This window comes from Brachypodium distachyon, chromosome 3 (genome assembly GCF_000005505.3).
Source record: "Brachypodium distachyon strain Bd21 chromosome 3, Brachypodium_distachyon_v3.0, whole genome shotgun sequence".
Lineage (NCBI taxonomy): Eukaryota > Viridiplantae > Streptophyta > Magnoliopsida > Poales > Poaceae > Brachypodium > Brachypodium distachyon.
The window spans coordinates 32,114,446-32,130,736 of record NC_016133.3 but is presented as its reverse complement, the minus strand read 5'-3'; the positions used below and the strand labels follow the sequence as shown (position 1 = coordinate 32,130,736).

General features: G+C 44.6%; 1 protein-coding gene and 1 pseudogene across 1 annotated transcript; both read left to right on the top strand.

Annotated features, from left to right (window-relative positions):
- The first annotated feature begins 143 nt into the window (after positions 1-143).
- On the top strand, positions 144-831 carry LOC106866324 (non-specific lipid-transfer protein 2). Its single transcript, XM_014900285.2, has one exon. It carries the CDS (start codon positions 240-242, stop codon positions 531-533), a length of 294 nt encoding a protein of 97 aa, XP_014755771.1. The 5' UTR covers positions 144-239; the 3' UTR covers positions 534-831.
- Positions 832-1,272: 441 nt separating this feature from the next.
- LOC104583678 lies at positions 1,273-2,213 on the top strand (annotated as a pseudogene).
- The last annotated feature ends 14,078 nt before the right edge of the window (positions 2,214-16,291 follow it).

Here is a 16,291-nt window from a genome sequence, read left to right as displayed (position 1 = left end):
GTCTTAAATTTGAGGGACGTTTGGGAAGTTTGACCGGAGGTTTATTTGCCGAGTGACAGAAGTGATACCCCAAAGTACGCGTACTAGCGCGGGAAGCGTAATCCTCCTGCGAAGGCCCGGCCGCCTATAAATAACGCGACAGACGTGTCCGCGGTTCCCGTGTACCACCAACCGCACAATCATCTCCCTCTTCCACCACCACACCGCCAGTAGAAGTTGTAGAGAAATTAAGGCCGACCATGGCGAAGGCAGCGGCGACGTGCGTAGTTGCGATGGCTTTGGCGTTGGCGGTCCTGATGGCGTTGGCGAGCGGGGCGACGGCGGCTCAGTGCAACGCGGGGCAGCTGATCGTGTGCGCGCCGGCGATCATCGGCGGGGCGGCGCCGACGGCGGCGTGCTGCTCCAACCTGCGCGCGCAGCAGGGCTGCTTCTGCGAGTTCGCGCGCAACCCGGCCTACGCCAGCTACATCAAAAGCCAGACCGCCCGCAAGGCCATCGCCGCCTGCCGCGTCGCACTCCCGCGCTGCCCCTAGCTTAGCTAGCTGGCCTCTGCTCTGCCTGCTACTGCTACCTCCATGGCCGCTGCTGAACGACGTCTATATATACGCACGTCGCGAGAGATGCAAGCCTCTGTATGGTGTATGAATAAAGGCTTAGATATAGCAAACCCGATGAATAAATGGTACTGCTCCGGTGTGTATTTGTGTTCTCTTGTGTGTAATTTGGCGAGTAACTTGATCGATGGATGGATGTCGACCGATCTCTCGTGTGTGTGTGTGTAACCGGTGAGTAATTTGATCTATGCATGTCGATCGTCGATCTTGTTTTTAATCTGCGTGTCTCCGATATTACACACTGGCACTAAATATACTGTTTGGTTTTTTCTAAAACGACTGACGAATTAATAACGGTGTGTACGAGCGCTAGCTAGCTAGCTGGTGCGAGGGAGAGCGACATTGAACAGGTAGTTACTACGAGTAGTAATATTGGGCATTTCGGTCAAGGTCAATACATGGCCACCTTATTACCCCGCGGTTAGATGAACAAATGTTTGGGCAAGCCATGGCATAATTAGCTGGCCGGCACCGGCACAGTGTGCCACTGTTTATTACAATTGCCCCTGCTTCGGGTCGTCTTCACGTACGTGGAATCATTCATTTATGCTGGATGCCGATGGCCAACGGCTGAGCCAAATGAAATTAAGGCCATTTAAGATCAAAACAGAATCTGGTTGAGTCAATTATTTGGTTCATCTACCTGAAGTCGATCGTTCACCACACCTGCCGTGGAGGAAGCGTCGACCTTAATTTGGTCGAATCCATAGCCGTGATGATCATGATTCTCAAGCTTCTTATCTTCGTTCCCTGGCGCATGGAAGCGCGTATTCTAGGAGAACGAGTCACATGAGATCAGCTACAGACAGTTACGCTGCCTGGAAGGGAATGAAGGAAAACGCGGCATATATGACCATTGACATGGTTTTCCAACAGCGAACTGTGTCACACGGACTGTTCATGAATTACTCCTATACAGATTAGATGTCTCTCCAATTTAGGAGAACGATTTTGAACCCTTATCTAGAGCTAGCAATGATAATTACTTTTGCATGTCACTAGATTGATTGTTAGGCACAATTACGATTTACGATTTACAAAAGCTCCTTGATAATTCTGGACAATTATAAATACGACCGGCGCGCTTAGCTTTCCAGTGCGCCACGCTTGAGAACGTAGTTGTGTTTGGAGAACTAGAGATCCAAGCTAGACGATCATGGCTACGGCTAGAGCGGCCGTGGCGATGGCGGCGTTCGCTATGTTAGCAGTAGTGATGGTGGTGGCGGCGGCGGCGGCAGAGCAGTCGTGCGTCGACGTGGGGAAGTTGGCGGCCTGTGTGCCAGCCATCACCGGCGGGGCGGCGCCGTCGGCTCGTGCTGCTCGAGCCTGCGGGCGCAGCAGGGATGCTTCTGCCTGTTCGGGTACCTGACGGCGTCCAGAGGCTACAGCATCAACAGCCCACCTGCCAGGAAGACCGTCTTCGCCTCCTGCGGCATCGTCCTCCCGCTGTGCGCCGCGTCTCGATAGAAAATGACAAAATGTGGTCTCCTAGCTTATTGTGGTGTCTGATGGTTCTCATTTTCAATGAAATTTCATTGTAATTTAAAAAAAAATCAGTCGTTTCCAGTGGAGGCCGAAATAATTCTCTTGCTGTCAAAATATTTTGAAAATGTCTGTACTACACACAAGTTAAAATAAATTTCAAATCTTTTATAAAATTATTCAAACTTTGAATGGACATTTAGTAAATTTCATTTGAGAATTTCGATCATTTGGCTGAAAGGAAAAACAAAATTACTGAAATTCACTGATTTTCAGATGTGGCTGAATATTTCAGAAACCAAAATTGAAAGCTATACTTCTCTCTAAATATATATAAACTAGATGATACTCCGCACGTTGCTGCGTCACATTTAGTAAAAAAATATCTGCTAAAAATGTGCATAAAAAGAGAGAGGCAAATTTGATTGCTAAAATGGTGTGACACACAGATGTATATCTGTGAAGATGGAATCATCAAATGATCTTCCCAAGTGACATGAATGTTTTTTAGAAAGATCTACTACCAGTGTAAATCCAAAAACTACAAAGAAATGCATTCATTGATAAAAATCATAGATTGATGGAAATTTATAAGAAATAATCAAGTTTACAAAACTAACATACATAAATCATACACTGGACTTGGCAGATGCACAAACCATGACAAAACTATCAATGTATGCAAATATACCACCGAAATTTAAACAACAGGCATGCGAATGGCCACGAGAACAGATATATAGGCATCTCCACCGTCTCCTGGGAAGATGGCTCCACATATATGAATGAAATTAACTCAACATATATGTTCAACAATATGCAAAATTAATAGAGAAAATCCCAAGTACAATAGCAAGGATGTATATTGAAGGGTATATATCGATGTGAGCAATACGTCCTTTATTGGGCAGTACATAGTTGAAAGTAGTGTTGGCACATTTCGTATTGCGACTAATAAGTAGCCATGAAGATGATGCATGTACATTGACGTATGTCGGTTACAATAGAAGCTGATCATCTCTGCACTATCCATCTCGGCAAATCTTACAAAGACAACACGATTGGGAAGAATCAAGGCATGTAGATTTTCCGATCTAGACCAAGACCAACGATTTGCTGCATTTCGGCGATAAACCAAATTAATCAATTTTAAATCACATGCCACAGGGGTGAAATGCAAGCGAGAATCAACAAAGTACACAAACTTGCAAGCCGTATTTGTTCATTTAAGCAAATAAATAAAAAATAGATTTAGTAACAAATAAGATGAATACTTAACAATGAGCAGCGAGGAAGAATCAACAAGAACACCAGCCTTAGCATCCAAGTCCGCCAGCAGCCTGAGAGAGAAACTAAAAAAAACACAAACCTTAGCATAATATGAGAGAATCATAAAAAAAAAACACAAACCTGCAAGCCATATTTGTTCATTCAAGCAAATAAACGAAAAATAGATTTAGCAACAAATAAGAAGACTATGTACCAATACGAAGCAAGGAAGAATCAACGAAGAACCAGCTTAAGCATCCAAATCGTCCAGCACCCTGAGAAGGAGAATCAACAAAAGAAACACAAACCTTAGCATCCAAGCCGTCCAGCATCTAGAAAGCAAAAATATGTGATATGTTAGGGATGGCACCCGGCACAGGTGGTGCCTTCCCATACCCTTACCCGCACCTTTTGATCTTACCCGTTACCTGTACCCATACTGATAAGGCTCAACGTGATACAAAAGGGTTTTAGGACCAATATATATTCTTTCACGGCGATCGAAAGAACGAGCAAAATAGCAACCGAGAGAGAAATCAATCTGAAATAATTCAGACCAAAATCCCTTCAACTCCTCGCGTTAGAACTGATTAAAATCAACTTCCCCGCATGGCACAACATCAGACCTTCAAGATCAGCAAGCGAAAACAACGATATGTGCCCCCAAACATTGGGACTTTTTTGGTCTATTTTTTATCTCGAAAATTAGGTCTGAGCTACAAAGACGGCTGGCATGAACCCTTTATAAGATGACTCTAACGAAACTTGGGTGGGACAGGCCCCACGCCACAACTAAGGCCCAAAAGGCTGGACTAAAAGTGGTTTTGGACAGGCCCAAATACCATCAAACGAAAATAAAGAAAACACTTCAGTCTTTAATAAAACAGGAACTAAAAAGACTCAAAATCTCAAACCCTAAACCAAAGTAAATTATTTTTTAATTTAGCTTGGGCATGCCTTGACCAAAATGAAACAAAACTGGTGGTGTTCTGAGATTGGGATACAACCTCATCTTTAGGAGGAACTTCAATGCAAAAAGGTCCAAACTTGAGAGGAAACGGTCCTTGGTTTCGACTTTGCGTGTTGGACTCTTCGTCGCAATAGACGCATCCACCTTTATATCCTTGTCAAGTATAGGCTGCAGCACATGACGCTTCCTTTGATGCCACAAGGAATAAGCATTGCATTTGCCCTCATGAGTGGTACGCTTATCAAATTGCCATGGCCGGCCTAGCAGCACATGACATGAATCCATAGGCAAAACATCGCAAACTACCGTGTCCTCATAAGTACCCACTGAAAATTTGAGGCGCACCTTATGTGTTACCTTGAGCTTCCTTGAATTATACAACCACTCAACACAATGTGGCTGCGGGTGTTTCCATGTACGAGAGAATCCACCAAACTCTTGCTAAGAATATTGGTGTAGCTGCCACCATCAATAATCAATTTGCAAGTGGTGTTCTTGAATGTGCATTGGGTCTGAAATATATTCCAGCGCTGCCCTTGTTCTTCTATGCGGTCTTCTAGCACACGCTGCACCATCAAGTTAGTGCGATTAGGTGCAGCATCCTCAGGATACACATCGAAGTTGTCATGTTCGTTAGACTCCTCGGTAGATGGTACATCAACCCTTGTCACCATCGCTAGCAGAAATATAACTGGTGGTTGTTAGGGTTTCCGTGGGCAGCTCCAGTGGCGGGCCGTAAACCTGCCACTGGTGAGCCCTCCGGTGGCGGTTTTGGTAGACTAGTAAACGCACTCCAAAGTGCGTCAATTTGGCTTCAAAGTGCCTCAAATTTTTATTCATGACATTTTTAAAGTGTTGATCATACTCGTGTTGGCAAAACTATTTGACGCATTTTTATTGGATAAAAATGCGATTGAAGTGTTAAAAGTGCGGTTAAAAATCATAATTAACTCCATTTGCATAAAGTGCGGCTAGCATAGTGCGGACAAATATCTACCGTGAGGTAGTGGAAGTCTACTACATTTGCGAACTAAACCCCAAAATCATAACCATGATGCACAGATCTAGATTGAACCATCAGCCGCAAATTTAATTTGTGAAGTCGATATTGGGCCGGTCCAGCATGGACCAACACACGGACACTGACCAGCCCGTTTAGCATGGGATGATTTTCAACCCATTAGAGCCATTTTGAATAATTTTTGTCACCGTCAGTTAGCCATTGTCACATCATCAAAATTCTACTCCCTCCGTACCATACTAAGTGATTCAAATTTGCCCGAATATGGATGTATCTATTCTCAAAAAGCATTTAGATACATGTAATATTTCGTCACTTAATATGAGACGGAGGTAGTATGTAAAGATATATATAATAATCAGCAGAGAGTCGATTCTAGGTTTGCTTAAACTTTATACACGCATTGCACACAAGCCAACACAAGAGACAAGACTAGAGAGAAAAAAAATGCAGTTTTTTGGCTCCCGAGCTCTAGGGAGCACTATAGTTCAAACATCATGAACATCATATGTTGAAGTTTCAAAAAAATCTGAATTTTTTTCCAGTGTAAATATAGATGTGTACTACATATCTGTACATTTTCGATGAAAGATACACTGATTTGTGGTCTGTGTAAAAATCCCAAATTTGAGGATGTATAATACGAAGTAGTACATTCGAAATATGTGAATTTGTTTTTTTTTAGCTCAAAATCAACAAGATTTCATGGCGAAATCTTGCAGATACGTAACACAAGCTCATATGTACATCCAAAGTTTTCCTTTATGATTTTTCAATATCCAGAAATGTGATCTTCGTCCTATTTGAGAAAGTGTTCACTGACGCTCGTTTGCTGAATGGTGTTTCCGGAAGAAAGGAATATATATAAATGCAAAGTATTCTTACCTACAACCTGTTGAAGTAAACTAAATGATGACCCGCGCGTTGCCGCGGAACCAAACGTGTTAAATCAAATGCATAAATAGATTCTTAATATTTTTTTCTGGATAAAACAGATGCTTAAAATTAACTAAAACTAATGGAAAACATATCTAAGTGTCGTTATTTTACATGAAAGACAATATGACCTAAGAACTATGTGACAAAATGATATATAGAAAGAAAAAACTTCACCAAAAAGATGAAATATGATTGAGTTGATGAGGTGGCATGGTTTGAATTGATAGGTTAATGAAAAATGTAAATGAATACATGAAAAAAGAACACGCATGATTTAATGAGATGGCATGCATGGTGGGCTTGAGGTGGCATGCTTGCATTTTGAGATAAATCATGTAGTGGGGTATTCCTATCTAAATATATATAGAAGATGCATGTAAGGCATCCACAAAGACTGACTCTTAAACGTCTCTTATTTAAAATTTGCTGATGTGCGAGGAAAGAGAAATGTGAGAGATAAAAAAACTGAATCTTTGTGAAGATCGAGTCAGACTCCTATTTAAGGTAAGAATCGACTAAAGACTTGGCTAAGAGTCAACCTATTTATCATTGTACATCGTCACATCTAATGCTAACAAATCATTTACAGCAAGTCTAAAGACACAACCTATTTTATGTGGTATTTTCTCGTCGATTCTAAATGACGTGGGGAGTTAATACGGACTGCCTATTTTATGTGGTATTTTGTCATCGACTCTAAATGACGTGGGGAGTTAATATGGACTCTAGTATTGTTGATTCCCTAATAGTGTTGTTTGATGATGTGGATGGCCTTACATACAAACCATGGGAGATGCCCAACAAAGGCCGACTTTTATTTGGAATTTGGAGATGTGGAAGAAAGATAAATAGGAGAGAGAAGATAATTGACTCTTCCTGAATTTGCAGATGTGGTAGAAAGAGAAATAGGAGACTGAAGAGAATTGACTCTTCGTGACTCTTAAGGCAAGAAGCACTAAGAGTCAACTAAGGGTCGACTTTTTATCTATATACAACATCGCATTCAAGCGTATGTACAATGGTGTGACGTTAGTATTTTGTTAACTATACCACGTAGGATAATTGTAGACGTGAAATAGCAAGGAATGAACAAAGACATGAGACTTTTCTTAACTAATGTCTTATAATGCTAATTAAAAGATCATCTAGAGTCAGCCTTAATACACAACCTACTTTATGTGTTATTTCCCCGTCGAATGTACATGACGTGGAGAGTCAATACTGACTCCACCATTATGAATGCCCTAAGCCCGCCTTGCTTACATCTGTATCCGACAATTTTATGCCTTTTTTGGCCCTCTTTGGTACACAAGATATCAACAAACACAAACATCTCACAGCATTTATGCAAGTAAACTAATCCCTTCGATAATCCAGGCACGTCATCAAATTAATTGTATGTCACTACTCCTAATATAGCTAGTCATCCATATCCATCTATCCTTTTCCTTTCAGGGGGGATCCGAATATCCTTGCAGTTCCATCTTACTTGCACATTAAAATCTTGGCATAAAAGTGGCAGAGCATTAAAACGTTGCTTCGTAATCTTTATCCAAGGGCCGGTATTTTTTTCGTAATCTTTGGCGCGAAGGACGCAGAAGGTGACGTGTGTACCAAAATTAATACTCCGTAGTACATTCCTTCAGAAACTTCCTTCAACTCATGGAAAGTGCACCAACTCACGCAGATGCCTCTAGCTCAGTCCCGCCTATAAATAGCGAAGGGTCATCGCTTTCCTTTGTGCCACCAACTGCCTCTGTCTAACAGTTGTGTAACTTGGAACTAGATCGACTACCATGGCTAGGGCCGCTGCGATTTGCATGGTGTTGGCAATGGTTGTGGTGGCAGCGACGGCTGCAATAGCGGCAGACCAGTTGCCACCGGAGTGCAAGGTGGAGAAGCTGGAGTTGTGCAAGCCTGCGTTCATCAGCGGGGCGGCACCATCGGAGTCGTGCTGCGCAATCCTGCGGGCGCAGGACAGGTGCCTGTGCATATACATCAACGGAGGATACTTGAGCAGCCATAATGTCGGGAAGACCGTCAAGGCCTGCGGCCTCGCCATCCCGGTGTGCCCGTTGTAATGAATGTGGTGTGCCTTATTGTTTTTTTATTTATTGTACTCCTCTTTATGAGAAATAAAAAGGCATATGTATTTGATATAATTAATCGGATTTTGATATGACAATTACGGGAGGAGCTGCCTAAGGGCCCGTTGGGTAGTTCCAACATCCAAGTGAACCTAATAGAAAGAATCACACATCCATAGCAAACTAGTGTGAATTACGTACTGTGCATATGGGGGAGATGAACCAATGCTGCGGAGAGGACTCCAGATTCACTCGCTTCGTCGTTATACGGAATCTACGTTTCCACTAATCTGCCCCTCCATTTTCACTAATATTTAAAAGCATAGTTGAGTTTGATCTAGATTGTGAAAGTATTTTCTGAGAAAAAATTATGCATATGATTTTGAAGTATCTAACCGAAGAATTTCGTTGGGGCGTAACCCTCTTAGCGACACGCCATACCGGAACCCGGGTGTGGTGTCAAATGGGCAAGGGCCGGGCTGTCACCCCCTAGGTGGCGCGCCGTATCTTGATCTGGATACGGCGACAAGTGAGCAAGGATCGGGTCGTCGCATCCTTAGTGGCGCGCTACATCGACGCCCGGATGTAGTGGAAAATGAGTAAGGGTCTTCGCATTTGACTCGACGAGTGCGAAGGGTAAGGAAGCTAGCCGAACCTAGGAGGATCCGCTTAGGTAGCTGGAACGTAGGGTCCTTGACAGGTAAGCTTCGGGAGCTAGTTGATACAGCGGTGAGGAGAGGTGTGGATATCCTTTGCGTCCAAGAAACCAAATGGAGGGGACAGAAGGCGAAGGAGGTGGAGGATACTGGCTTCAAGCTATGGTACACGGGGACGGCTACAAACAAAAATGGGGTAGGCATCTTGATCAACAAGAGTCTCAAGTCTGGAGTGGTAAACGTCAAGAGGTGTGGGGACCGGATTATCCTGGTTAAGCTGGTATTTGGGGACTTAGTTCTCAATGTTATCAGTGCATATGTCCCGCAAGTAGGCCACAATGAGAACACCAAGAGGGAGTTCCGGGAAGGCCTCGAGGACTTGGTTAGGAGTGTACCGAGTGGCGAGAAGCTCTTCATAGGAGGAGACCTCAATGGCCACGTGGGTACATCTAACACAGGTTTTGAGGGGGTGCATGGCGGCTTTGGCTATGGCATTAGGAACCAAGAAGGAGAAGATGTCTTAAGCTTTGCTCTAGCCTACGACATGATCGTAGCTAACACCCTCTTTAAAAAGAGAGAATCACATCTAGTGACTTTTAGTAGTGGTCAACACTGTAGCCAGATTGATTTCATCCTCTCGAGAAGAGAAGACAGAGGTGCGTGCCTAGATTGCAAGGTGATACCTGGGGAGAGTGTTGTCCATCAGCATAAGCTTGTGGTGGCTGATTTCCGCTTTCGGATTTGTGTCCAGCGGGATAAGCGTGCCAAAGTCGCTAGAACAAAGTGGTGGAAGCTCAATGGGGAGGTTGCTCAGGCGTTTAAGGAGAGGGTTATTAAGGAGGGCCCTTGGGAGGAAGAGGGTGATGCGGACAGTATGTGGATGAAGATGGCGACTTGCACTCGTAAGGTGGCCTCAGAGGAGTTTGGAGTGTCAAGGGAAAGTAGAAGAGAAGTTAAAGACACCTGGTGGTGGAATGATGATGTCCAAAAGGCTATTAAAGAGAAGAAGGATTGTTTCCGACGCCTATACTTGAATAGGAGTGCAGACAACATAGAGAAGTACAGGATGGCGAAGAAGGCCGCAAAGCGAGCTGTGAGTGAAGCACGGGGTTGGGCGTATGAGGACCTCTACCAACGTTTAGACACGAAGGAAGGCGAAAGGGACATCTATAAGATGGCCAAGATTCGAGAGAGGAAGACGAGGGATGTTGACCAAGTCAAATGCATCAAGGACGGAGCCGGCCAACTCCTGGTGAAGGACGAGGCGATCAAGCATAGATGGCGGGAGTACTTCGACAAGCTATTCAATGGGGAGACAGAGAGCTCTACCATTGAACTCGATGACTCCTTTGATGATACCAGTAGGCGTTTTGTGCGGCGAATCCAAGAGTCTGAGGTCAAGGAAGCTTTAAAAAGGATGAAAGGAGGAAAGGCAATGGGCCCTGATTGCATCCCCATTGAGGTGTGGAGAGACCTCGGAGACATAGCGATAGTATGGCTAACTAAGCTTTTCAACCTCATTTTTCGGGCAAACAAGATGCCAGAAGAATGGAGACGGAGTATATTAGTACCAATCTTCAAGAACAAGGGGGATGTTCAGAGTTGTACTAATTACCGTGGAATTAAGCTGATGAGCCATACAATGAAGCTATGGGAGAGAGTCATTGAGCACCGCTTAAGACGAATGACAAGCGTGACCAAAAATCAGTTTGGTTTCATGCCTGGGAGGTCGACCATGGAAGCCATTTTCTTGGTACGACAGCTTATGGAGAGATACAAGGAGCAAAAGAAGGACCTGCATATGGTGTTCATTGACTTGGAGAAGGCCTACGATAAGATACCGCGAAATGTCATGTGGTGGGCCTTAGAGAAACACAAAGTCCCAGCAAAGTACATTACCCTCATCAAGGACATGTACGATAATGTTGTGACAAGTGTTCGAACAAGTGATGGCGACACTGATGACTTCCCGATTAAAATAGGACTGCACCAGGGGTCAGCTTTGAGCCCTTATCTTTTTGATTTGGTGATGGATGAGGTCACAAGGGATATACAAGGAGATATCCCATGGTGTATGCTCTTTGCGGATGATGTGGTGCTAGTCGATGATAGTCGGACGGGGGTCAATAGGAAGTTAGAGCTTTGGAGATAAACCTTGGAATCCAAAGGTTTTAGACTTAGTAGAACTAAAACCGAGTACATGAAGTGCGGTTTCAGTACTACTACGCCCGAGGAGGAGGAGGAGGAGGTTAGCCTTGATGGGCAGGTAGTGCCTCAGAAGGACACCTTTCGATATTTGGGGTCGATGCTGCAAAAGGATGGGGACATCGATGAAGATGTGAACCATCGAATCAAAGCCGGATGGATGAAGTGGCGCCAAGCTTCTGGCATTCTTTGTGACAAAAGAGTGCCACAAAAGCTAAAAGGCAAGTTCTATAGGACGGCAATTCGACCCGCAATATTGTATGGCGCTGAGTGTTGGCCGACTAAAAGGCGACATGTTCAACAGTTAGGTGTGGCGGAGATGCGCATGTTGAGGTGGATGTGTGGCCACACAAGGAGGGACCGCGTCCGGAATGATGATATTCGAGACAGAGTTGGGGTAGCACCGATTGCAGAGAAGCTTGTTCAGCATCGTTTAAGATGGTTTGGGCATATCCAGCGCAGGCCTCTAGATGCTCCAGTGCATAGCGGACGGCTAAAGCGTGCTGGAAATGTCAAGAGAGGTCGGGGTAGACCAAATTTGACATGGGAGGAGTCCGTAAAGAGAGATCTGAAGGGCTGAAATATCACCAAAGAACTAGCCATGAACAGGGCTGCATGGAAGCTTGCTATCCATGTGCCAGAACCATGAGTTGGTTGCGAGTTTTTATGGGTTTCACCTCTAGCCTACCCCAACTTGTTTGGGACTAAAGACTTTGTTGTTGTTGTTGTTGTAACCGAAGTACTAAACTGTAGTCAGAGTTTGGAATGTTTGACTTTGCCTATGTCTAAAATGACCGCTCTCATCGAACTTGAATTCTTTTCATCGTATCATGTTTTTTCAACCCTATGGTCGATGGCCGATTGTGTTGCAAAAGACCTGCATTGCACCATGCAGGAAAGCTAGGAGTATTTAATACTTAGCACTTCCCTTCTAAGGCCCGCTTTGATTCAAAAAAATTCCAAAGGATTTTTGGAGGATTTCGAATCCTCAGGAATTTTTGCTACGTGGTTCCTTTGATTCAAAAGATTACAAACCATAGGAAATTTTTCTTAGGATTCATTTCTACTAGGTTTTGTAGGAAAATTTCCATCCAATCCAACCTCATTGTAATAAGAATCCTATCTTTTTCCTGTGCACAATCAAACACCATCTAATTCCTGTAGTATTAAAGATGACATGCCACTTTGACCCTGTATATTTCCTATTCCTGCGTTTTGAAAATCCTGTGAATCAAAGAGGCCCTAACACTGTTTTGAGTTAAAAATGTCTCGAGTTGAAAATATTTATGCAGGATGTTGATGTCCTGCAGGGTCACTTTGAAGACCAAACATAATCTTTTTTTTACAAAAAGGAGGAGAACCATATATTATTAAAGTCGAGCAAATCCAGACAGCAAAGTCGAATAAAACCGATCCAAAAAAGAAAAACAGTGAATCGAACAAATTACCACTAGCCCTATGTGAAGGCCGAAACAAATGAAAAGAAACATAACTCCTAGGCCAAGCTTTCAAGAAGGACCACCTCACGTGCCGCCGATGATGACGAATCTAACATCAGATCGAATTTGGGGTTTCCATCATCAAAGTCAAGCTTCGAGCCACTACCTTCAACCATGATGAAGACGCGTGTCGACATTGCTTATGTTTATTTTAATATAAAACTTCATGAACAGCTTGGGAGAGCTTGAGCCTTTTATGTGGAACGGAAACGCATTACGCAACTCAGCGATGCATGACCGAAAGTTGGTTTTCATTTTTGTTCGTGTTCGGAAATGCTTTGAAGGATCCAGGTTGATATTAGTTTCCATCATTTTTCAGTACCACCTGAGCCTAGCAGAAAACATAATTGGAAGGATGTGACATACAATGGTTGTGTCTTTCGATTGGTTTTAGAATTTGTTAGCATCAAATGCGATGTTTACAATAATAAAAATGTTGACTCTTAGTCGACTCTTGGTCGACTCTTGGTTAAGAGTGTGACTTTTCGTGAAGAACCAACTCTCTTCTCTCTCATATTTTTGTTTTCTTCACATCAGCAAATTTAAAATAAAAGTCAGTCAAAAGTCAACCTATGGATGTCCTAAAATCGCCTTTGCTTACATCTGTATTTGACAAGTTTGTTCTTTTTGCCTCCTTAGAACGCAAGATATCAACGAGTATAAATATCTCACGGCATTTCTACAAGGAAACTAATCCCTTTGATAACCCAGTCACGTCATCAAAAATTAATTGTACATTAATTAATGCCACTCGTAATATAGCTAGTCATCCTATCTATCTATCTTTTTTTCACAGGAATCAATTACTTCCACACTTATTGCACACTAAAAATCGTGACGCAAAAATGGAAGAGTAGTAAAATATGAAGGTAATTACACTACTGACCTAACAACTTGAGAGGTGTGAATATTTTAGTCCACCTTCCTTCTTGTAAACTGAGAAAAACTAGTTCAAAATTTGAGATGCGGAAGTATTTTAGGATTAATTGGACACATGGCAGCTGCAGGGAGTGTTTTCTGGCCTGAGGTAGTTTTACACAAAGCCCCCCATACTGAAACATTTTGTACAAAAGCACTTGTACACAGGCCTAGGGTCTCTTCCCACGGTGTGACCGGCGGTGCGAGAGCTGCGGCACGAGGTGGAAACGGGGGATGTGGCAAGAGGTCGGGGACCGGGGGCCGCGACCAGCGTCGAGGGCGAGCACGCGCCGTCGGGCGCATCTGCTGTTGCTGCAACTTGGCCTCGACGAAGAGCGACTCTGCGGAGGCCGCGGACGGGAGGGGTGAGAAGGACAGGAACAGAGCCCGCGACGAGGAAAAAAGAGGGATGCTGAGATGAGGAGGGAAGAGAACAGCACGGACGCGAGCAGCGGTGCGAACTGGGTGCGAGCAGGGCGGGGCGGTCACGAGCAGGGTCTTGCAAGCTCGTCACGGGGCAGGTTCCGGGGCATGGGAGGCGCGGACGATGGCGGGTTCGGGCTCGGGGAAGCGTCGCGCATCTCCTGCGCGAGGCGTCGGGCCGCTGCGGACTCCGTACCGGCGGATGCGGCCCACGGCGGCGGGCGGCCGGAGGCGGGGAAGAAGAGACGCGAGCGGCAGTGTGGGGACGCGCAGGGGCTAGGAAGGGGCTCGGCGGCTTCGCGGGGTCACGAGGACGCTCAGGGAGGTGGCTCAGGCGACAGGGAGCAGCCGGCGCGGGTGGAGAAGAAGAGGGGAACAGAGGGAGAGGAGGGGAGAGCTCGGGTAGGGGAAAATGGGGAGGGGAAGAGGCAGACCGCGAGGAGAGGGAGCAGCGGAGATAAGGGGGAAGAGCAACATGGCAGGGAGAGGAGGTTGGGGCAGGTAACGAAGATGTGAGTTGGACGACGTCCATCTTGATGGACCTGTATCAACAAAAAAGGAATGTGAAAGAGGAGCGTGTGTCGGTGAACTCGTCGGCTAACGAGGACACAGGGGACATGATTTACCCAGGTTCAATGCCTTCGAAGAGATAATACCCCTACGTCCTACTTGTCAGATTCGTATTGATGAGTCGATTACAATGTGGTGCTGCAGAGTCTAAATGCACCGAGTCGTCGAGTGTGTCTAGGCGACTTGTATCTAAGTTGGAGGGTGTCCTCTTGGCTCTCCCTCCTGGTCCTTTATATATGCAGAAACTCAGGTCTCAGATAAAGTCCAAGTCGGTTACAATGAGAAGATATACTCTTAATTAACCTTTCTTGTCTTGAGTCGCAAGATTTGGCATGTAGACTCCTGGAGTCGAAATAGGCTTCCTTATGGGGCCCCAGCTGGGCTGTACCGGGTATACTCGAGTCGAGTACGTGGTTAGTCATAACCACGTCAGTAGCCCCCAAGTGCCTGGTTGAGTTGAAGACTCGACTAGGGACCTTTCCTGTAAAGAATGAGCTTATTCTGCTATTGAACCAGTTGCATAATGCTGCAGACTTGAAGTTTCATTGGTTTGTACTTCGAGTGAGAAGTATTTTCGACTCAGAGAGTGACTGAGCCGATGCTTTCGTGCTTGACTGTTAAATGACAGTTTCACAAAATGATCCGATAGAAGATCAAAACGGTGAGTGAGTGTCATAGGGATGTATGCTTAATGCGCCCAGAGACTCAAGAAGTCAAGTCCAGTAATCGTTGTAGGGCGAAAACAACATTAGCTTTCAACAGCATTTGAGTCCCTGGGCTCGAACCTGGCGACTGGCAAATTTTGACTTAGCCTGCTGGGGTCTTATAGAGCCAAATTCTAGTTTTTAAGTACTCGACTTGTTTGTCAAGATTACCTGAACTGGAAATACGCAGCTGGTACATTTCCAGGCCCTATAGGAAGCCTACGGGTCTTATCTTGATGTAATGAACACATGGTTGCAGGGAGCGACCCTTAAGTGAAAATTGTTGCTGGAGGGATGCAATCGAGCCTAATTTGTAGGACTTACCTTCATACAATGAGTATGGATTTGACTGGAAATAACGTAGCTGGTACCATTCCAGGCCCGTCAGAGAACTTTCAGGTCTTATCTTCATGCAATGAGCATGGATTTACTTAAATACGCAACCGGTACAATTTCAGGCTCGATGGAGAGATCCATGAGGCTTATCTTCATACAATGAGCATGGATTTTACTAGAGCAGCGCAGCTGGTGCGGCTTCAGGCTCTTTGGACGAGACCCAAGAGGCTTACTATTATGCGAATGAGCATAAAAAACTTAGGTGACGCAGTTGATGCGACTCACTTGAGTCGATTATATGAAATCGACTGTTTTGTGTAAGAGTCATTGCCCTGTTTTTGCTGTTATGAATAAAGAATAAACAATAGCTTTGGCCTTTTTGCACGATTCAACCGTGCCAGGTGAATCTTTTAGCCATCTTACTTCAGTATCCTAGAGATTTTGACTAAACCTCTAAAAACTTCTTGATTAGCCATACTGGTGGCTCAGTCGAGAGCAAAAAGGATCTCGGGACTCAATCGACTGGTCAGGACTCAAAAGGGTCGGACCAGCCAACTAAAGAAAAGACAACTCACACCGAAGAAGCTTCGGCTGCCAA